Source organism: Euprymna scolopes, chromosome 9 (genome assembly GCF_053919585.1).
Source record: "Euprymna scolopes isolate OS-2025 chromosome 9, ASM5391958v1, whole genome shotgun sequence".
Lineage (NCBI taxonomy): Eukaryota > Metazoa > Mollusca > Cephalopoda > Sepiida > Sepiolidae > Euprymna > Euprymna scolopes.
Window position 1 is genome coordinate 62,977,467 of NC_136490.1, and position 17,003 is coordinate 62,994,469.

At 32.3% G+C, this 17,003-nt stretch overlaps 1 protein-coding gene across 7 annotated transcripts in view; it reads right to left on the minus strand.

The window, feature by feature from the left end:
* The window catches only part of LOC145284546 (1-phosphatidylinositol 4,5-bisphosphate phosphodiesterase gamma-1-like), a 335,906-nt gene that overhangs the window by 15,426 nt on the left and 303,477 nt on the right, over positions 1–17,003 (minus strand). For 6 of the 7 annotated variants that reach the window (XM_080133455.1, XM_080133452.1, XM_080133453.1 and 3 more), the window contains 8 exons: positions 16,611–16,714; positions 14,753–14,898; positions 13,146–13,297; positions 10,710–10,806; positions 9,956–10,047; positions 8,131–8,297; positions 5,255–5,357; positions 2,396–2,510 (listed from right to left, as the gene is read on the minus strand). In XM_080133455.1, coding sequence (XP_079989581.1) covers positions 2,396–2,510; positions 5,255–5,357; positions 8,131–8,297; positions 9,956–10,047; positions 10,710–10,806; positions 13,146–13,297; positions 14,753–14,898; positions 16,611–16,714 — 976 coding nt within the window. Of the gene's footprint in view, positions 1–2,395; positions 2,511–5,254; positions 5,358–8,130; positions 8,302–9,955; positions 10,048–10,709; positions 10,807–13,145; positions 13,298–14,752; positions 14,899–16,610; positions 16,715–17,003 lie in introns of all 7 variants that reach the window. The other variant, XM_080133454.1, reaches the window with a different exon arrangement.

Genomic DNA, 17,003 nt, shown 5'->3' on the forward strand with positions numbered 1-17,003 from the left:
ATCCACTTATCTAGTGTTTCCTTTTCAGATTAAATATGTTTTTAACTCATTTCAAAGTGTTTTTTTTAACATGTTTTATTAACTGTTTGCTCGTATTATAAGCTCTATTTCCTATTTGGTTTTATCGAGCTTTTACATCTGGCTAAGATAATTTTATAAATATTAATTCTTTAATATTTATAATATACTTTAATTTTACCATCTTGGATCATTTTGGTAAATTTAATTACAATTTTTATATATATATATATATATGTGCGTGTGCTAGAACTTTTTCATCTTAAATGCTATGCAATTATGCACAATGTAGAAAATATGCATAAATAGAACTGAGCGTAATATATAATTTTTATTCTTTGTGATTATTCGGAATACTGTTCTCATCTTGGATATTATTTTCACATTTCAAACCATGTAAAGTCTTTCTTCAGATGCATCGTGTCAAACTCTAGAAACTGTACAAAATCTAAAACTGAACCCTTTAATTCACCAAGGTTGATTCTTCTCATTCTGTCAGCCATGAACGGGTAGAAATTTTAAGTAATTCTTAATTATAGTAGTAATATCACCTGTACTGCAGATTGAATCTTTAATCCCCAGAAGACGGTCTACCAAGGTTAATATGCCATAAAACAAACCAAACCATTAATTAACATATTATGCTTTAATTATTAACATCCTTACATACATTTTTTTATAATTAAAGGTTATGATGCTAGCATATTTTATATCAGGAGTTTATATGCTCCACTACTTTTGGAGCTGCTCCAGCATCCTTTCAAGTGCCTAAAATTGATATTGATTCCCCTTATGCTCCTCATTTACGAAAAGGAGACATTTTAACTCAAACTTCTTAAAAAAAGGAGCAGTTTTTCCAATGGTCAATAATGAAAATGCACCTTATTCCAACCAAAGTATGTGTCTGTGTGTCAAAGGATCTCATAAGTATGGATGGAGGATATCATTAAGTTTAATATTTGACAAAATCTCACAAATTTGTTTAAATTTGTGAGATTTCTATTTTTTTTTATGGTATTTTATAACCATGCTTTTTAGTTCCATATAGTGTTTCACTTCAGCTGAATATAAACAAGGCCGATAGCCATTAGTCGCGTGCTCCCGTGTAATGAATGAATGCGTGAATGTAGGATTGACATGAAATTCTTAAAGATAAACTAAAATGACCAAAAAATGGGCTGAAATGACTTAAATAAATAAAAAGTAAATGACTTAGAAGGAGTTTAATGAACATAAGGATGAATTCAATGACCTTTAGAATGATTTGAATGCTCAAAAAATAACTGGAATCTATCAAAAACAACTTGAATTGCTTTGAGACTGACTGGTTGTAAAGTGGGTGATTATTTTACATCAAATTAATACAGAAAAGTGATCCCCCACTTTATATCACAATAAGTACAGCATGTAGTAAGGACAGATACTACACTTTGATCTCCATATTTAATTTCTTCCGTTTAAAAAAAAAATTACAATTAAAAAAATTTCAATATAAAATTAAAAAATTTAAAAAAAAGTAAAATCTCCAAAAGACAAAACAAATTTAGGCACAAGGCCCTAAAAGCATTAATTCTTTCATCCTCAACTGGGCACTTTTTTACAAGGAGGAGTCGCTTTTTTTGCCAATATTTTCGAAAGTCATCCCCTCTTTTCAATAGACTAGGCTTAATTTAAACCTTCGCCATTTCCGGTTTGGCGATGGGTGCAACAGAAAGATGTCACTTTTTTTTTTATGTTTCTTTCTTTCTTCGTGATACAGTTCAAGCCTGTCTGCCTACTACCACTTTTTTTTTTTTTTTTGCTCAACACACATTTCCATTTCAAGGATTGGCTACACGCATGAAAAGAGCTGGTATTGACATAATAATAAAACTGTTTGTTTCTTGCATAATGAAACAGATCTGTACAAAATGTACCAAAATTTTAACATGCTGGAGGAGCTGTTTTAGATGTAAAATAAATATTTGGATTTTGGAATGTAAGTATACTGTTTATATATATATATATATATATATATATATATATATATATATATATATACACACACACACACAAGACAGTTTGCTCACATACACCCATATATATATATATATATATATATATATATATACATACACACACACACAAGACAGTTTGCTCACATACACCATATATATATATATATATATATATATATATATATACATATACATACACACACACACACAAGACAGTTTACTCACATACACCCATATATATATATATATATATATATATATATATACACACACAGAAAACAATTTGCTGACACATATATATATATACAAGATTCAAGCAAGCAAGCATGGACGTCTAGGCGGACCCCAGAGTTTTATAATTATGAAGATAATATAATCACCTTTAGTACTGGATCGTACTTTGTAATTATCACAGTCAAGGCCACAAACTTCCAACTCCACATAAGGACTGGCAATTCCGCGTCCCTGTTTTACCAAATGGCGGGCTCCAATTATCTAAATTTACAAGTTGAAAAAGTAAACAGATATTATTTAAAATTCTTAAAATAAAATGTTGAGCTATCATTATTTTTAACTAAAATAATTTTGCAGCTTACTATTATAGATTAGGTGCGTCCTAATATGATAACAGGCCATGAATTACAACTAAATGTTAACAGAATTAAAAAACATTCAATTTAATAAAAAAAAACCCTGAAATCTCATTATTTGGATCATTCGGACTACTGCCTTCATCTTGAATGTTATTTTCACAACGTTTTGGCTGATGTGATCTCCAACCTTATTCAGATGTATCTTACCAACTTGGGTTTTTTTCTGTTGATCTTGGGAATCTGCACGGAATTTTTAACATAACTCTTTATTTAATCCACGGAGGTAGTATGCTCCTGCTCTGTCAGTTTTGACTGAAAAAAGTTCTAAGTAATTCGCAATTGTACTTTTAGTATAATCCGCACTGAGGATTGAACCTTCAACCTCCAGAAGAATACCATTTACAACTAAATTTTACCAAATCAAATTTATCTGTTATGCCATGTGTCTTTATGTAATGGGATAGAAAAAAAATATCGAAATCTACTTACAAAAAAAGTTGTATGGCAATATGTGTATTTTCCCTTCTTTTAGAGATCAAAGGAGATAATACTTAATTTCTTTATATACATAAATATCTAAATGTTTAAGATTCTTCTCTACCTATTAAGTTAAAGTAATGAATAATAACTTTTCTCAATGGATCAATTAACTATATTATAGTTAAATTTACTTTGGTTATTACTTGGTTTTGCTAGTTTTTTGGATTAGAATTTATCTGGTCTGGTGGAGTATCTAGCTTAGTACTGTTACTTGTAACAACATTACTACATGAAGGTGGATCATTTATCATATTGACCAGTATGTAGCTATTTCAAGAGGATGTTATTTGGGCTTTTAATAATCTTATTTTGAATATTTTGTCAGGATTTACTCATAAGGTGAAGCATTTTCATATTAGGTTGTCCTGACAAACAGTTATACAGGGGATCAATGACACCTGAAGATGGTGTCTTGTAGGCATTCAAACTATTTGATGTTTATATTACTTGTTTTGATCGGAATATGGTTCTCATTCATAGTGTTATTTGTGCAACATTTGTCGGTGTATCCTTCGACCGTCGTCAGGTATGTTGGTCGTTATCTTGGAAAAGAATGATAAGCAATAATAAAAGAGAGATAATCCCGTTGCACTTTATTAGAGTTGCCTCCCTTTGTCAGCCAATATTTTTTTTTTTTTTTTGCACACATACAAAACCACGGTGAAAAAAAACAACAAAAAAACAACTCCAAGAATATGAAACCATCTACATAACCAGTAATTTTTCTCCTTTCTTTTCCAAGATAATGACTAACATGCCTTACAAGGGTTGAAGGCTACACCGACCGAAACGTTGCACAAATAACGATCTAGACGAGAACAATAGTCTGATCAACACAAGTAATATAAACAATCAGCACTCATCTAAAAAATTCACTATTGTAATATCTGTATGATCGCGTGTGTCTTACGATGTGTGCCAATGAAATTTGATGTTTGAGGGCTAGGTAATGTTTAAATTACAGAAAACTAGTTGGTCTTGCCAGCTCGTTATTGCTTCGCAAAGTTTTATACTTGAAATATTAATTTAAAATAAATATTTCACGCATAACTTTGATGTAAATACAAAGTAAAATTTTTCTTATTATTCATAAGATACACATTAGCATTTTGCTAATTTTGAAAACAAATGTATCTATTAAATGTGACCATAAAAAAGGCAAAAGAAATCGATTCCCTTTTTGACATAATTGACACTATGGCCATATAGTCAAAATCGCAAACTCCAATTTGGACAAAGAACATGACCAGACGATCATGGCCACTCATATATTAAACTTACTAATGAATGCACAAACTACTTAATAATGTAGGTATATAAGTAGCCAATGGCAAAAATGGCTGAAATCGAGACCCTCCCCCCTCCCTGTCTGTATGTGTGCATGGAGAGGGCAATGCAAAAATAGAAACATTTTTTTTTCTAAATAATTGCAATCAGTTTCAACTCGGAAAGTCAAAATTAAGAGATGCACATGTTAAGAGAAATAACGTATATTTGGGCAGCATTTTTTCTCTTTTGCATGTTTCGTTGAACAGCAGAGATAATTCCTGTTTGTTTGCGATCCGTTTTTTCCATTTGTTAAGGGAAGGAGACAAGAAGTCATTCTTTGATGAATAAAGTCATCTAACTCCACTACCCACATCATGAATCGTTTGAAATTTTAACTTTAACAAAAATATTAACTTTTTCAGTTTTTAGATAGAACTGTCATAATAGTGAAAAGAAAAATAAGGCAAGACAAGACGGAAAAAGAAAAAGAGAAAAAAAAAGACATAGAAAGAAAATCCATACAAATAGTGACAAAAAAAAAAAAAAAAAAAAAAAAAAAAAAGTAATTCTGGCACAAAATTTGGCACAAATCCATTTTTTCTTATTAAAAAAAAAAAAGGACGGATTTTAACTAAAATGCAAAGAACTCCATACATGGGAGGTTCTAACAACTGAAGTGGAAATCTGCCTTTCCTGGATATAAAAAAATGTATTCCGATAAAAAGCAGAGAACTCATATTCGTTGTCTGGCAATCTGAAAACTGGCCTCAACTTTAAATTTAAATGCTTACAGCCAATGAATTTCATTTAGTAGAAATTGAAAGTAAATAAACTTACAGTCATAGTCAATATCATTGGTTCCACGTCTCTCATCGTGTGTACACTGTAAGGGTCAAAATCTTCATACATCATGCAATCAGGTTGGGCAACAAAACCGCATCTAAAATAAAAAACAATTATTAAAAATGGTGAAGCTGTTAAATGTAATCCATATAGATAATTCTCTGTAAAAATTACTTCACTTTCAACAGCTTATACCTATATACCAATGTTGCGTTGTTGAATGTATATATGATTTTCTAGCTTGCACTTTTCAATTCAATCATAAATACACCTGACAATTCTTTTGTCGTTATTCTCCAAATCAACACACAGATGAATTTATCAACATAAGTTTTATTTACAATTAAGCTTTTTGCCATTGAAAAAAATGAGAGTTGTTAGTTGTGTGGGTTTGGTTAGTATGTGGCATGCCAATAGAGAGATGTCAAAGATGTTCACTGCTGTGTTTGTTGTCTTCTGTTGTTTATATTATTATATAGATGCCAATCAACGTTCCTGAGAATGTAAATATTAAGACATTATATTCTTCTTTTCTATTTTGCATTGTGCAATTAAAAACTCCCGACCTAGAATATAAACAGTACTTTGTTTTCATGATAATTACAATTCTGGTCAGTTTTATGGGACATAAGAATGTAGATAAAAATCCATCTTGAATGTGCGTATATGCACACCTGTTTTCAATTGTGTGTCGACACGTCTTTATATCTAACACTGATAAAGTTGAGATTTTTCTTGATCTGACATTGATATTAAAAGCCTACCTTTTCTATTTAAAATAGACTTCTTAATATACTCACTAATGGATATGCAAGCGATTACATGAAGGTTAACTAATTTGCATATTCTTTAGAAAAACGAGCATTCATTAATCAATTATTCATTTTTTATGTATTCTTATTAAATGATTTGTTTAATTTAACTATTACGCTTAATTTTTCATGCATAGTTTCTATATTGTGCATAACTGCATAGAATTAAGGATGAAAACATTCTAGCACACAGACATGTTTTTATATATGTAGGTGATATATATATATAAAAGTAACCTTGTGTGTGTGGGAAGCATCTCTACTAAACTCCTCTCGGAATAGTTGGTATACAGATTTCAAACTTGATATATTAGGTATTCGGACCTCCCGAACACATTTGATTTTGTTTTTAACCTGTAAAAATAGCTGCTTAGGGGTCAAAATTGAAAAAAATGTTCACTTTAGCAGGATTAAATCGACTATCTTCTGAGCTTTTTTTTTTGAACTCATATTATGTTCCCTAAAAATTGTTTAAAATACCCAAAGAAACTGAAATTTGAGGAATATTATCGAGGTGCCTTCGATAAGTATACAGACATTTAAAATTGTTGTAGACTCTTGAAAATTCAGTATGTTATTGCTATACGTCTTATGAGATGACTGACCAATTTTTATGATTTCAGGTTGAAACGAACAGCTACAGCAGGAATTAAAATACACCCTACTACAACCTTATTGTCACAGCTGGTGAATTTCAAAAATGAAATCAGGATGTGAGGACACTTTAGAAGAATGATATGCAATAAAATTCTGTTTTAAACTTGGAAAAAATGCCACAAAAATGTATAGAATACTTCAGACTACTTTGGACCATCTTACATGAATCGATCATCAGTTTTTGAGTGGTATAAGAGATTCCAGAAAGGCAGGTAGTCTGTGAGGGATAATGAGAGGTATGGGAGGAGTAAGAAAGTAAGAACACCAGAGTTGATTGGCCAAATAAAGAATTTCATCGATAAGGCATGTTGTGTATCTATAGAGACAATAAGTGCACAGTTTTGTCAGTGTGAGAACTGTACACACAATTATTCGTGATGGATTGAAGATGTGGAAGATTTGCACAAAGTTTGTTCCAAAGGTGCTCCATCCTCGTCACATACTATTTGACCAAAATGAGCACCGAGACAATTTTTCACCCTCTCTATAGTCCAAACCTTGCTCCCTGTGACTTTTTGTTATTCCCTAAGCTCATAGAAAACCTTAGAGGCTATCGTTATAGGACAATTCAGGAGATGAAAGAGGTTGTGATAAGGGTCATTGACACGTGCACACAAGAGGATTTCTATGGGGTCTTCCAGAAGTTGTTGGAACAGTACAAGTGCATTGCAGACGGAGGAGATTACTTCAAAGGGGACTAGAGTTTCATGCGTGTACTATCAATAAAAGTGCCCATACGAAAAAAAGTCTGGAAACTTATTGAAAGCATCTCATATTAATTGATGTCTAATTCCTATTGTGCAAATTTCACAAAACCAGGTGCCCAACGCTGGTATACAGCACCATATCTCAAAACGTGGCAGAAGGTGTGTGGTACCACCCCTAACCAGTGCCAGGGACAACTGGATCTGATGGCTCAGGGAATCGAGTTTAAATTCCCGGGGTCCTACGCTCTTCAATTGCCTGCCACGTAACATCAGAGAGATCACGAACTGCAAAACAGAATCGTTCAAGTCGGCGCTGGATACCTGGCTGAAGTCTGTACCAGACGAACCTCAGATCCCCGGTTATACCGCTATGAGACGCAGTGAATCCAATAGCTTACGCCACATGCTTGTCTGTGTAAAGAGGGACAGCGAAACAGTGCAGCGGTCTATTGATTCGACGTCGCCTATACCGTCCCAACTGGAGGCCGCTTGCCGCAGTGACCTTGGAGGGTTCTGACCGCCGAAAGACATCACACAAATCACACAAAAATATTTAAATTTCCACAACAGGCTTCCCCTTTACCGTCTTTGCTTAAAATTAAATTAAAATAAATACATCCCATATTATGACTCAATTATTCTTAATTATATAAACTGAATTAAAGAAATGGATTAAGCAATAAAAGTTACTTACTGTCCATTCATGGAAAATCTTCCCATATTAAGGTGCATGCCACGGTCTGGGGTTTGGTAATTGAAGGCAAGCATTTGAGATCCACAATTCCAGATGGGCATCGGATCATAATTAGAAGAATCTGTTCGATATCCTCGTGGGTAGACACGACTCAGTTGATGGCGGTTATATGTGACAACAATTAAGGATTTCAACAAATAATAACGAATATCCGAAAATTATTGTATTAAAATAAAATATATAAAATCATATTTTGATATAAGTACAAAAATCAACTTTAAGTCTACATAATCCTGAGGCATGATCTTTGTAAGCTCTTTGTAGAAGTCCAGTCACTTAATAACAACCCAGCACTTGACAACAGTAACATAGCCATCTGAACTGAGTCAGTTCTTTTTTTTGAAGATGTGAAGCAGCATGACCTAACCTTTGCTGGAAACACACCCAAACACCATAACAATTTGAAGGAACTTGGCTTTTATAATGCGTGGGACTTCATGTTGACTATAGGCGAGCCAGCTGTTGTTCTGCATGTAGTGGAACTGAATCCGAGAAGAACTAGATCATCCTGGGATCAACTGTTTGATTTTGTTTGGGAGTTTCTTTGATTTCATAAAGTGGTTCTATAGGGACTAGGTGGTAAGTAGTTGTCCCTTTCGACTCTTATATGAGAAGCAGTGAAAATTCTCTTTCCTGCTAGCTGCTGTTTCCATATGTTCATTTAATTCTCCAGCTCACATCTTGAGGTAGTCAAGGAGGACTGAGCTGTAGCTAATATTTCCATATTTTTAAATCTCGCACGAATCATCGTGATGCAATATTTCATTTTTTTTTTTTCTTAAATTCAATTTGTTTATTTTCAGAATCATCATGATGGAAATTTTTTTTTTCTTGGATTCAATTTTTGTTTATTTTCAGCTCATTAAAATTGAATGTTAAGAAAAATGAACATGTCAACATCTTTTTGCATTTGGGAAGAAGTTGTAAGCAACAATGGAGAATACATTACTTATTAATTAGTTGATATTTTTTAATTAAAATTCTGAAATTACATTTTAGAAACAATGGGAACTTAATTGCCAACCTAATACTTTAAATGGTTCTGAAATGAAAGAATGCCAAAAATAATTATCAATTAACTATCTTGAACATCTATTATATTAATACGATAGCGTGTGTGTTCTTTTGTGTGTCACGCTTACATCCGGGTCGTTTAATTATGTTCTTCCATTTCTTATCATAAATAATTTTATCAAGAATTCTTCATAAGTTTTGGTTTCGGTTTTGATTATGGCTGAAGGAACTCAAGTTTATATATATATATATATATATATATATATATATATATATATATATATATATATATATATATTTATTTTTTTTTTTCATAAGCTTTTATTTCGGTTTCGATTCAAGCTAATGCACCCAAGTCATATGGATACATATATTTTTTTTTTTAAATTGCAACTTTATAATATATAAAAATCAATAGAACGATAACTCCATAATGATATATACGAAATCTGCAAGAATTAAATATCATATTTAAGCGTATTTTACGACCGGGCTTTGCTGTGCATTCGTGCTAGCTTAGATAAATACTTTTGTAGTTTTAACAAAAAAACTACAATAATATCAGTGTCTCCATTTATACTGAACATCTACAGAATGCCAACATCAATATATCACATATGAATGAGTCGTCCTGTGGAATTTCCACAGGTACCGCTAGTCATGTATTAATAGTTGAATGACATGACTCAATCAATGATTGATCCTCATTATTCTGACACTTTGATCATAATGCCATACTCAGCAAAAAAGGATATCTAACAAATGTTTGTGCCTCTTTCTTTGTAACCATCTTTTCTACACTGCTTTCTTGGATGGATGACATTTCCTGATAATTTCCACAATCTGAAAAAAAAAAAAAGAAGGATATTAGATAAAGAGTAGAACAATTGTCTTAAAAGATTGTTATTTTTATATTATGTTTTGTGCTTATTAAATGGAGAGAAAGATAGAAAGGAAAAGAGAAAAAAAGAGAGATAGAGAAAGGGAGAAAAGGTGGGGAAATGGAAAAAAAGTGTGAGAGATAGGGAAAGTGTGAGAGATAGGGAAAGAAAGAGAAATAGGGAGAATGTGAAAGAGATAGGGAGTAAAGGTGGGAGAGAGATAAAGAGGGGAAAAATAAAAAGAGAGAGAGAAAGAAAGGAAGAGAGAGAGAGAGAGAGAAAGGGAGAAAGGGAAAGAAGAAGAGGGGGAAGATAAAAGAGGAAGAGAAAGAAAGGAATAGAGAGAGGAAGAAAGAGAGAGATAGGAGAGCAAGATACATTGAGAGAAATAGATATATAGTGAGAAAGAGTGATAGAGAGAAAGAATGAAAGAGAAAGAGTGATAGAAAGAGAGAAAATGTGAGAGAGAAAAAGAAAGGATGATAAAGAGAGAGAGAACATAGAGAGAAAAAAAGAAAGAAAGCGATAGAAAGATAAAGAGAGATAGAAAAAGAGTTACTGAGAAAGTAAAAAAAAAAAACAAGAAAGAGTTTGAAAAGCAAAAGGTTGTTTTAAAAAACTTACTCTCTAAATCATAAGGAACCGCTCGACAATAAACAATCAAATCAGAAAATTCTTGAGCAATTCGTTGCGTTCTCTCTAATTGCTGTCCATGAGTTACCTACATAAAACAACAAAGATGAATTAAAAAACAAAACAAAAAGCTATGTACATTTGAATTATGAATAAACACAACATACAGTGATAAGATTATAAATTAAAAAAAAAAAATGACACCTGTCCTCTAATCCAAACACCTTAAACGTTAATCTATCTATGATGTGTGTGTTTCCTATAAAAAGAAAAGTTACATAATCTACATAAAACAACTAAAATTGTATTCATATACAAAGTTTTCCAGGGAAGACAATGGAAATAGTCCTGAATCTGTTCAGGGGTCTACAAAGGTGCACAAGAAGTGCAATGAAATTACTGGTAGGTTGAGAGAGGATAACCAATTTGTGTGTGAGAAGAGGTAAAAAAGAAAGAGAGAGAGAGAGAGAGATAGGGAAAGAAAGAGAAATAAGGAGAGTGGAAAAGGAATAGGGAGAGAGAGAAAGAGATAGGGAGAAAAAGAGTAAGAGAGGGGGGAATATAAAAAGAGGGAGTCGAAGAAAGAAATACAGAGAAGAGATAAGAAGAGAGAGAAAAAGAGATAGGGGAAGAGAAAGAGAGATATGGTGAGGGAGAAAGAGCGATGGAGAGGGAGAAATAGAGATAAGGAGAGAGGAAAAAAGAAAGATAAAGAGAGAGAGAGAAAGAGAGGGTGAGAGAGAAAGATATATATATATATATATATATATATATATATAGAGAGAGAGAGAGAGAGAGAGAGAGAGAAATATAAAGATGAATGAGAACTTTGATGTGAAGAAAGTATATTTTGATGGTGAAACTATTTTTGTCGATGGAGAATCAGAAATATACGATAAAACTGATTTATATTTTTAATCAAAATTCAATTCAATAATTTTCCATAATTTTTGGTGTAGATACTTATTTTTGCCTGATACGTAAATATATTAAAGTGTTTTCCAGTTAATGTATTTTTAAACATCATATTTCACTGGTGTATTACTAAGTACAAGCACTTATATTTGGTGATGGTATGCAAAACATTTTTGGGGTATTTGACATTGTGGTATCGACTGTTGCTTCATTCTCATATAGTGATTTTGTCTTCTAAGAATCTGTATAATAATACGCTAAAGCATTAAATGTTCGCACATGTTATTATCTTTTGTACACATAAAAAAAATTAAATTGTCCGACCAGTAAAAATGGTGGTTAATCTGATGTCACTAAGGTAAACTTTTCCAACTTTACCCTTTTAAAATGAATTGTTCCACCATCAAATTGTTTTTTTTTGTTGACTAAAACACTAAAATTTTTATATAGATACATTCCAAAACGTGGCATTCATTTTATTGACGTGAAGAATATTTAGTTGACAAATATTTTTGTTTTTAAAAGAATTACATGGCTACAATTTTTAAGAAAGAAAGAAAAAAAAACATTTGTTTTCTTTTTTTTAAATATTTAAACTGGCAAGGGGAATTAGTTTTACAAATAAAAAACGTCCTTCCAATAATAATAGGAATATTATCACAGTAAATCATAAAGATGGATGTAGAGAGCACCATGGAATTTCCACGGTGTCCTGCTAGATTTATAATATTGTTATACATGATGAACATTATAGAAATAATATTCTGATGTGATGGAGAGATGAAATAACAGTGCAAATACACCATAACAGTGAAATTCAGAAAACGAAACAATTGATTTAAAAAAAAAAAAAAAAAAAGAAACAACCAATGATATCTACTGACATTTTGTGTCAATTTCAACTAAAACCAATAGCATCTACTTAATCCGCATCTCAGAAATACTTAACTATTACAGCATTATTTAGAAAAACACAAGTTTTCGATTGTTATCATAAAAAAAACACTTGCCATATTTCTTTGGGGATACATGATGTAATAATAAGGGAAGTAATTCAGTTATGCTAAAATCATACTTAAATTTATTAAAAAATACTTTTTTTTACCTCTACTTGGAACTCTCCAGTGTTATTTTAGCCAAATACTTTATTTTCGCTAATTTTCATCAAAAAATGTTTCTTTAATAACTTTTTTCTACCAGATCATTTTACGTAAACTTTGGATATATTCATTACTGTAACATGACGAGTAGGGACCATTGATTTACCTGGAAATTCAATCTTAAAAATTTCGAATTTCGCTATATATATAATTGCATCAAAAGAACAAATCAAATTACATGATCATCAACGTTTTATTTTTATTTCAAGACTTCTCGGAAAAATTAACTTTAAGAAAATAGAATACCAGTACAATATTTGAAAATACACTTATATTTGTAATGTGATTTATTATATTGCTATTGTTATGAACGCGTTAATTACTGATGGTAAAAAGAAAAATGAGGACATACCCGTTTGTTGGCATTGACAATGCATTTATTGATGGATGCAATCCAATCATTGAGATCAGAATCACTCTCTGCAGCCACTTCTAGAGGAAACGGTTGATTTGTACTGTAGATTTTAAACACAAATTGTTTACTCGGATGACCACTGACCTTTTCTGTAAAGAAAACAAAAAAAAAAATTTTTTTTACTGAAATCATCATATTATTTGAATGTATTACATTATAACCTAGTCTTGTGTCAAACGTCAGCTAAGTTGGTGACGATGCAACTATTGTCAGAAATGATTGTCATCTAAAAGGTAAAAAAAATAAGATATGTGAATTTTGATGATAGCAATTGCGTAGGAGTAAGATTTTTTTTTAATATAAGATTCTATGACAAAGACCATATGTCTTATACACAGACACACACACATATATATATAGTATGTTTATTATACAAACATAATTGATTACATGTGTGCATACATGTTTCAGTAGAATCTTAATTTAGAGAGACCTAGCTCATCAGACCCCCCCCCCCCTAAATAAAGAAGTGACACTGAAACAAAAATCAAGGTCTGTTTATTTTGTATGTAAAAAAGTTATCTGGGTGTGATTTAAAACCTGAAAGAGGGGAGGGGATGTATAGCTGGTAACAAAGAACTAGACACACAATGGTTACAAAGAATAGAATAGCTGTCCTGATAATATAAAAAAGGGAACCAAACTAGAACCACTTGCAATCAAAGTAAAAACTTAGTCCCAAAACCAGAATATAGCCGTAACCTCCCCACTAGGATAACTTAACCAGGTTAGATTGTATTTCCCTTCTCTCCCTACCCTCTCACTCCCTATTCTCTTTCTTTTCTGCACTCCTTCCTCCTAATCACAAGCTATACATCCCCCTCTTTTTTTCAGGGTTTAAATCACACCCAGATAATTTTTTTTTATATGCATAATGAATGAACCTTGATTTTCATTTTTTTTGTTTTTTTGATCTGATGAGGTAAGTCTCTCTAAATTAACGATTGAAGACGACCATATTATAGTCAGGCGGAAAGCGGGCAAATGGAAGAGAGTTCCACAAGCAGTAATACCTTAGTTCAAGGGTATCCAAAGTTTTCAAATGAAGAGAGGTGGCATATTGCTGATCTTTTAGAACTACGCAGGCCAAAATAATAACAAAAAAAAAAAAAAAAAAATGACCTGAATGTTTTTATACCATTTTGTTCATTAGTTTTGCTTTTTTAGTGAAACTGGTTCTCCACAACTTCGTTCTTTTAATCATTTTCTGAACAAAAAGAAAAACCACCTCATTATTTTCACACAATTCCATTTAAAAAATTTTTCCCGAATATTTTTATGTTTTTCATAAGAGCTCCATGAGCTGGATTAAAGAATTTGACAGACTGGATCTGTCCTGCAGGCCATAGTTTAGAAACCCTTGCCTTAGTTGAAAAAGAAAAACAAACAAAAAAATGAGATTGACTCATTAACAAACCATAAAAGAAATAGTTTGATAGGATTTGAAGTCAGCTGTGTCAATTCCATAGTCTGCGATTGTATCTATTACACAAGTCATTTGCATTGTAATTAACATATGTAATAATAATGATATGTGTGCTTACCAACAAGACAGTTCTGTATGTCTATTGAACCTTTTTGTAAAGCACCAAGTACTGTAGACTCTCCAGAATCTTCAGCGATTTCAATTTCTTCGACATAACCAGCAGGAAACCAATGTTGCTTGATAATTCCATAATCTCCTCTCCACCTATTTAACAGGAAGACATTTGAATCAGAAATATTACAGATCTTGGTTGGAAAAAGGAAGAAAACATTAATGTTAGCATAAATATAATTTCAAAAAAGGAAAAAAAGGAAAAAAAAAAAAAAGATGAACTCATAGAACTCGTTAAATACTTACTCTGTCGGACAAGAAAATAAATCAAACAAACATAGCATTATATCTAAAAAATAAAAAATCTAACTTTATTAATTTTCTTCTCAATCTCCTCAATGTATTTGTTCCAATTCATGTTGCCTGTGGATGTCAAACCAAGTACGTGATGTTGCCAAGCTTATCAAAAACCTTGATTCTAGTTAACCAACTGGCTCCGACGACATTCTAGTCATAATGCTGAAAAAACTTCAACTGAAACTAGGTCCCATATTTACAAAGCTGTTTAAACGTTGCCTTAAGGAGAAATGCTTCCCAAAACCTTGGAAAACTTCATCAGTATGCTCAATATTTAAAAATTCGGGAGTGGTCATCACCCTCTCAGTACAAATCAATCAGTCTTCTGTGGTGGAAACAGTGATAAACAAAGAAGTGGTCAACCACTTCGACAAAAATAACCTGCTCAGTGACATGCAATATGGTTTCTGTTCTGCGAGATCTACAGCTAATGTACTAACTGTTATATCACACAGGATTAGTGAATCTCTTAACGGGGGCTTCATCTCTAAAGCAATAGCTCTTGACATATCAAAGGCTTTTGATAGGGTTCGCATAAAGCTCTATTTTGCCATCTATGGAATGGCTGAGAATGTCCTCTCAGTTATAAAATCCTTTTTCCCTGATAGGCTTATAAGAGTAGTCGTTGATGGGCAGAAATCAAACTCATTGTATTAACGCTGGTGTCCCTGAAGGCTACATCCTGGGCCCAACCTTGTTCCTGATCTTCATCAATGATCTCTTAAATCACATTCTTAGGTCATTCGTAGACATTTATGCAGATGACACGAAAATCTATGGCGACACTTCAAAGGCCAGCAATGACCAAGGCCTTTCTAATTCCCTCACTCTTGATCTAAATTATGTGGTGCAATGGGGAAAAAGGTGGTTGGTTAATTTTAATGTGTTGAAACCAAGCTTCTCTTGTTTCATCATAACCACCCTGATCCCCGCCAAGCCCCAATTGAAATGAATGGCTTTCATTTTGGGGAAACCCCATGTCTTGACAAGCTTCTGAGACTGACCTTCACTCCTGATCCGAAATGGAACACATACATCAAATCTTTTGCCAAGATTGCAGGTAATATGGTTGGATCATTCTACCGCTCCAGTAAGTACAATCCAATACAATCCTTTATCTGTATAAGAGCCAGGTGTACCCTAAAATAAAGTACTGTTGCCACATCTGCTCAATTACCTCTATCCTGCCTTCACAGAGTTCAAAACCGGCTTTGAAACCTAGTAGATGATGTCTTTTTCTCTCCCCTGTAGCCTCTTTCCCACAGAAGAGATGTCACTAGCTTATTTTTACTCTATCGCTATTTTCATGGCAAGTGCTCGACAGAACTCCAATTTATGATCCCCCTTGCCAGTCTTTTCATCAGATTTTTTTTTAGATGAGAATTCAAGTTACTTTATTATTAATTAGTTTGAATAATCGATTGTTAATTTCATGGTTGGTATTGATAACCCCTACACCATTCATATTGCACTAATGAAAAACGAATTGAAGGAAAATAGAAACATACCATCCTCCTTCTTGTTTATTAACGTTTGTGACAATACAGCCTTTTCTGAGCGACAATTCATCAGGACGATTCGCATTGTAGTCCCGTATGGCTTTAACTTTTACCTACAATTAAGAAAAGAATCAATACATTCGTAATTTACTCAATTTTATAAAATCATCCAAGCAATAGTCATCCACATACAGTATTGTTTCGCTGTATCACAGCTCATGAGTATGGGTAGACAAGCAGCTACTTCAAATCAGGATTGAAACTCGATATATATTTCTTTTGAAGAGTCAATACTAATTTCGATTATGATGTTATATGAAATAATTTATTTATAATAAATTGAAAAACTTTACAACTATTTTAGACAATTGTTCAGAATAGGGTCCCATTTTATATATATAT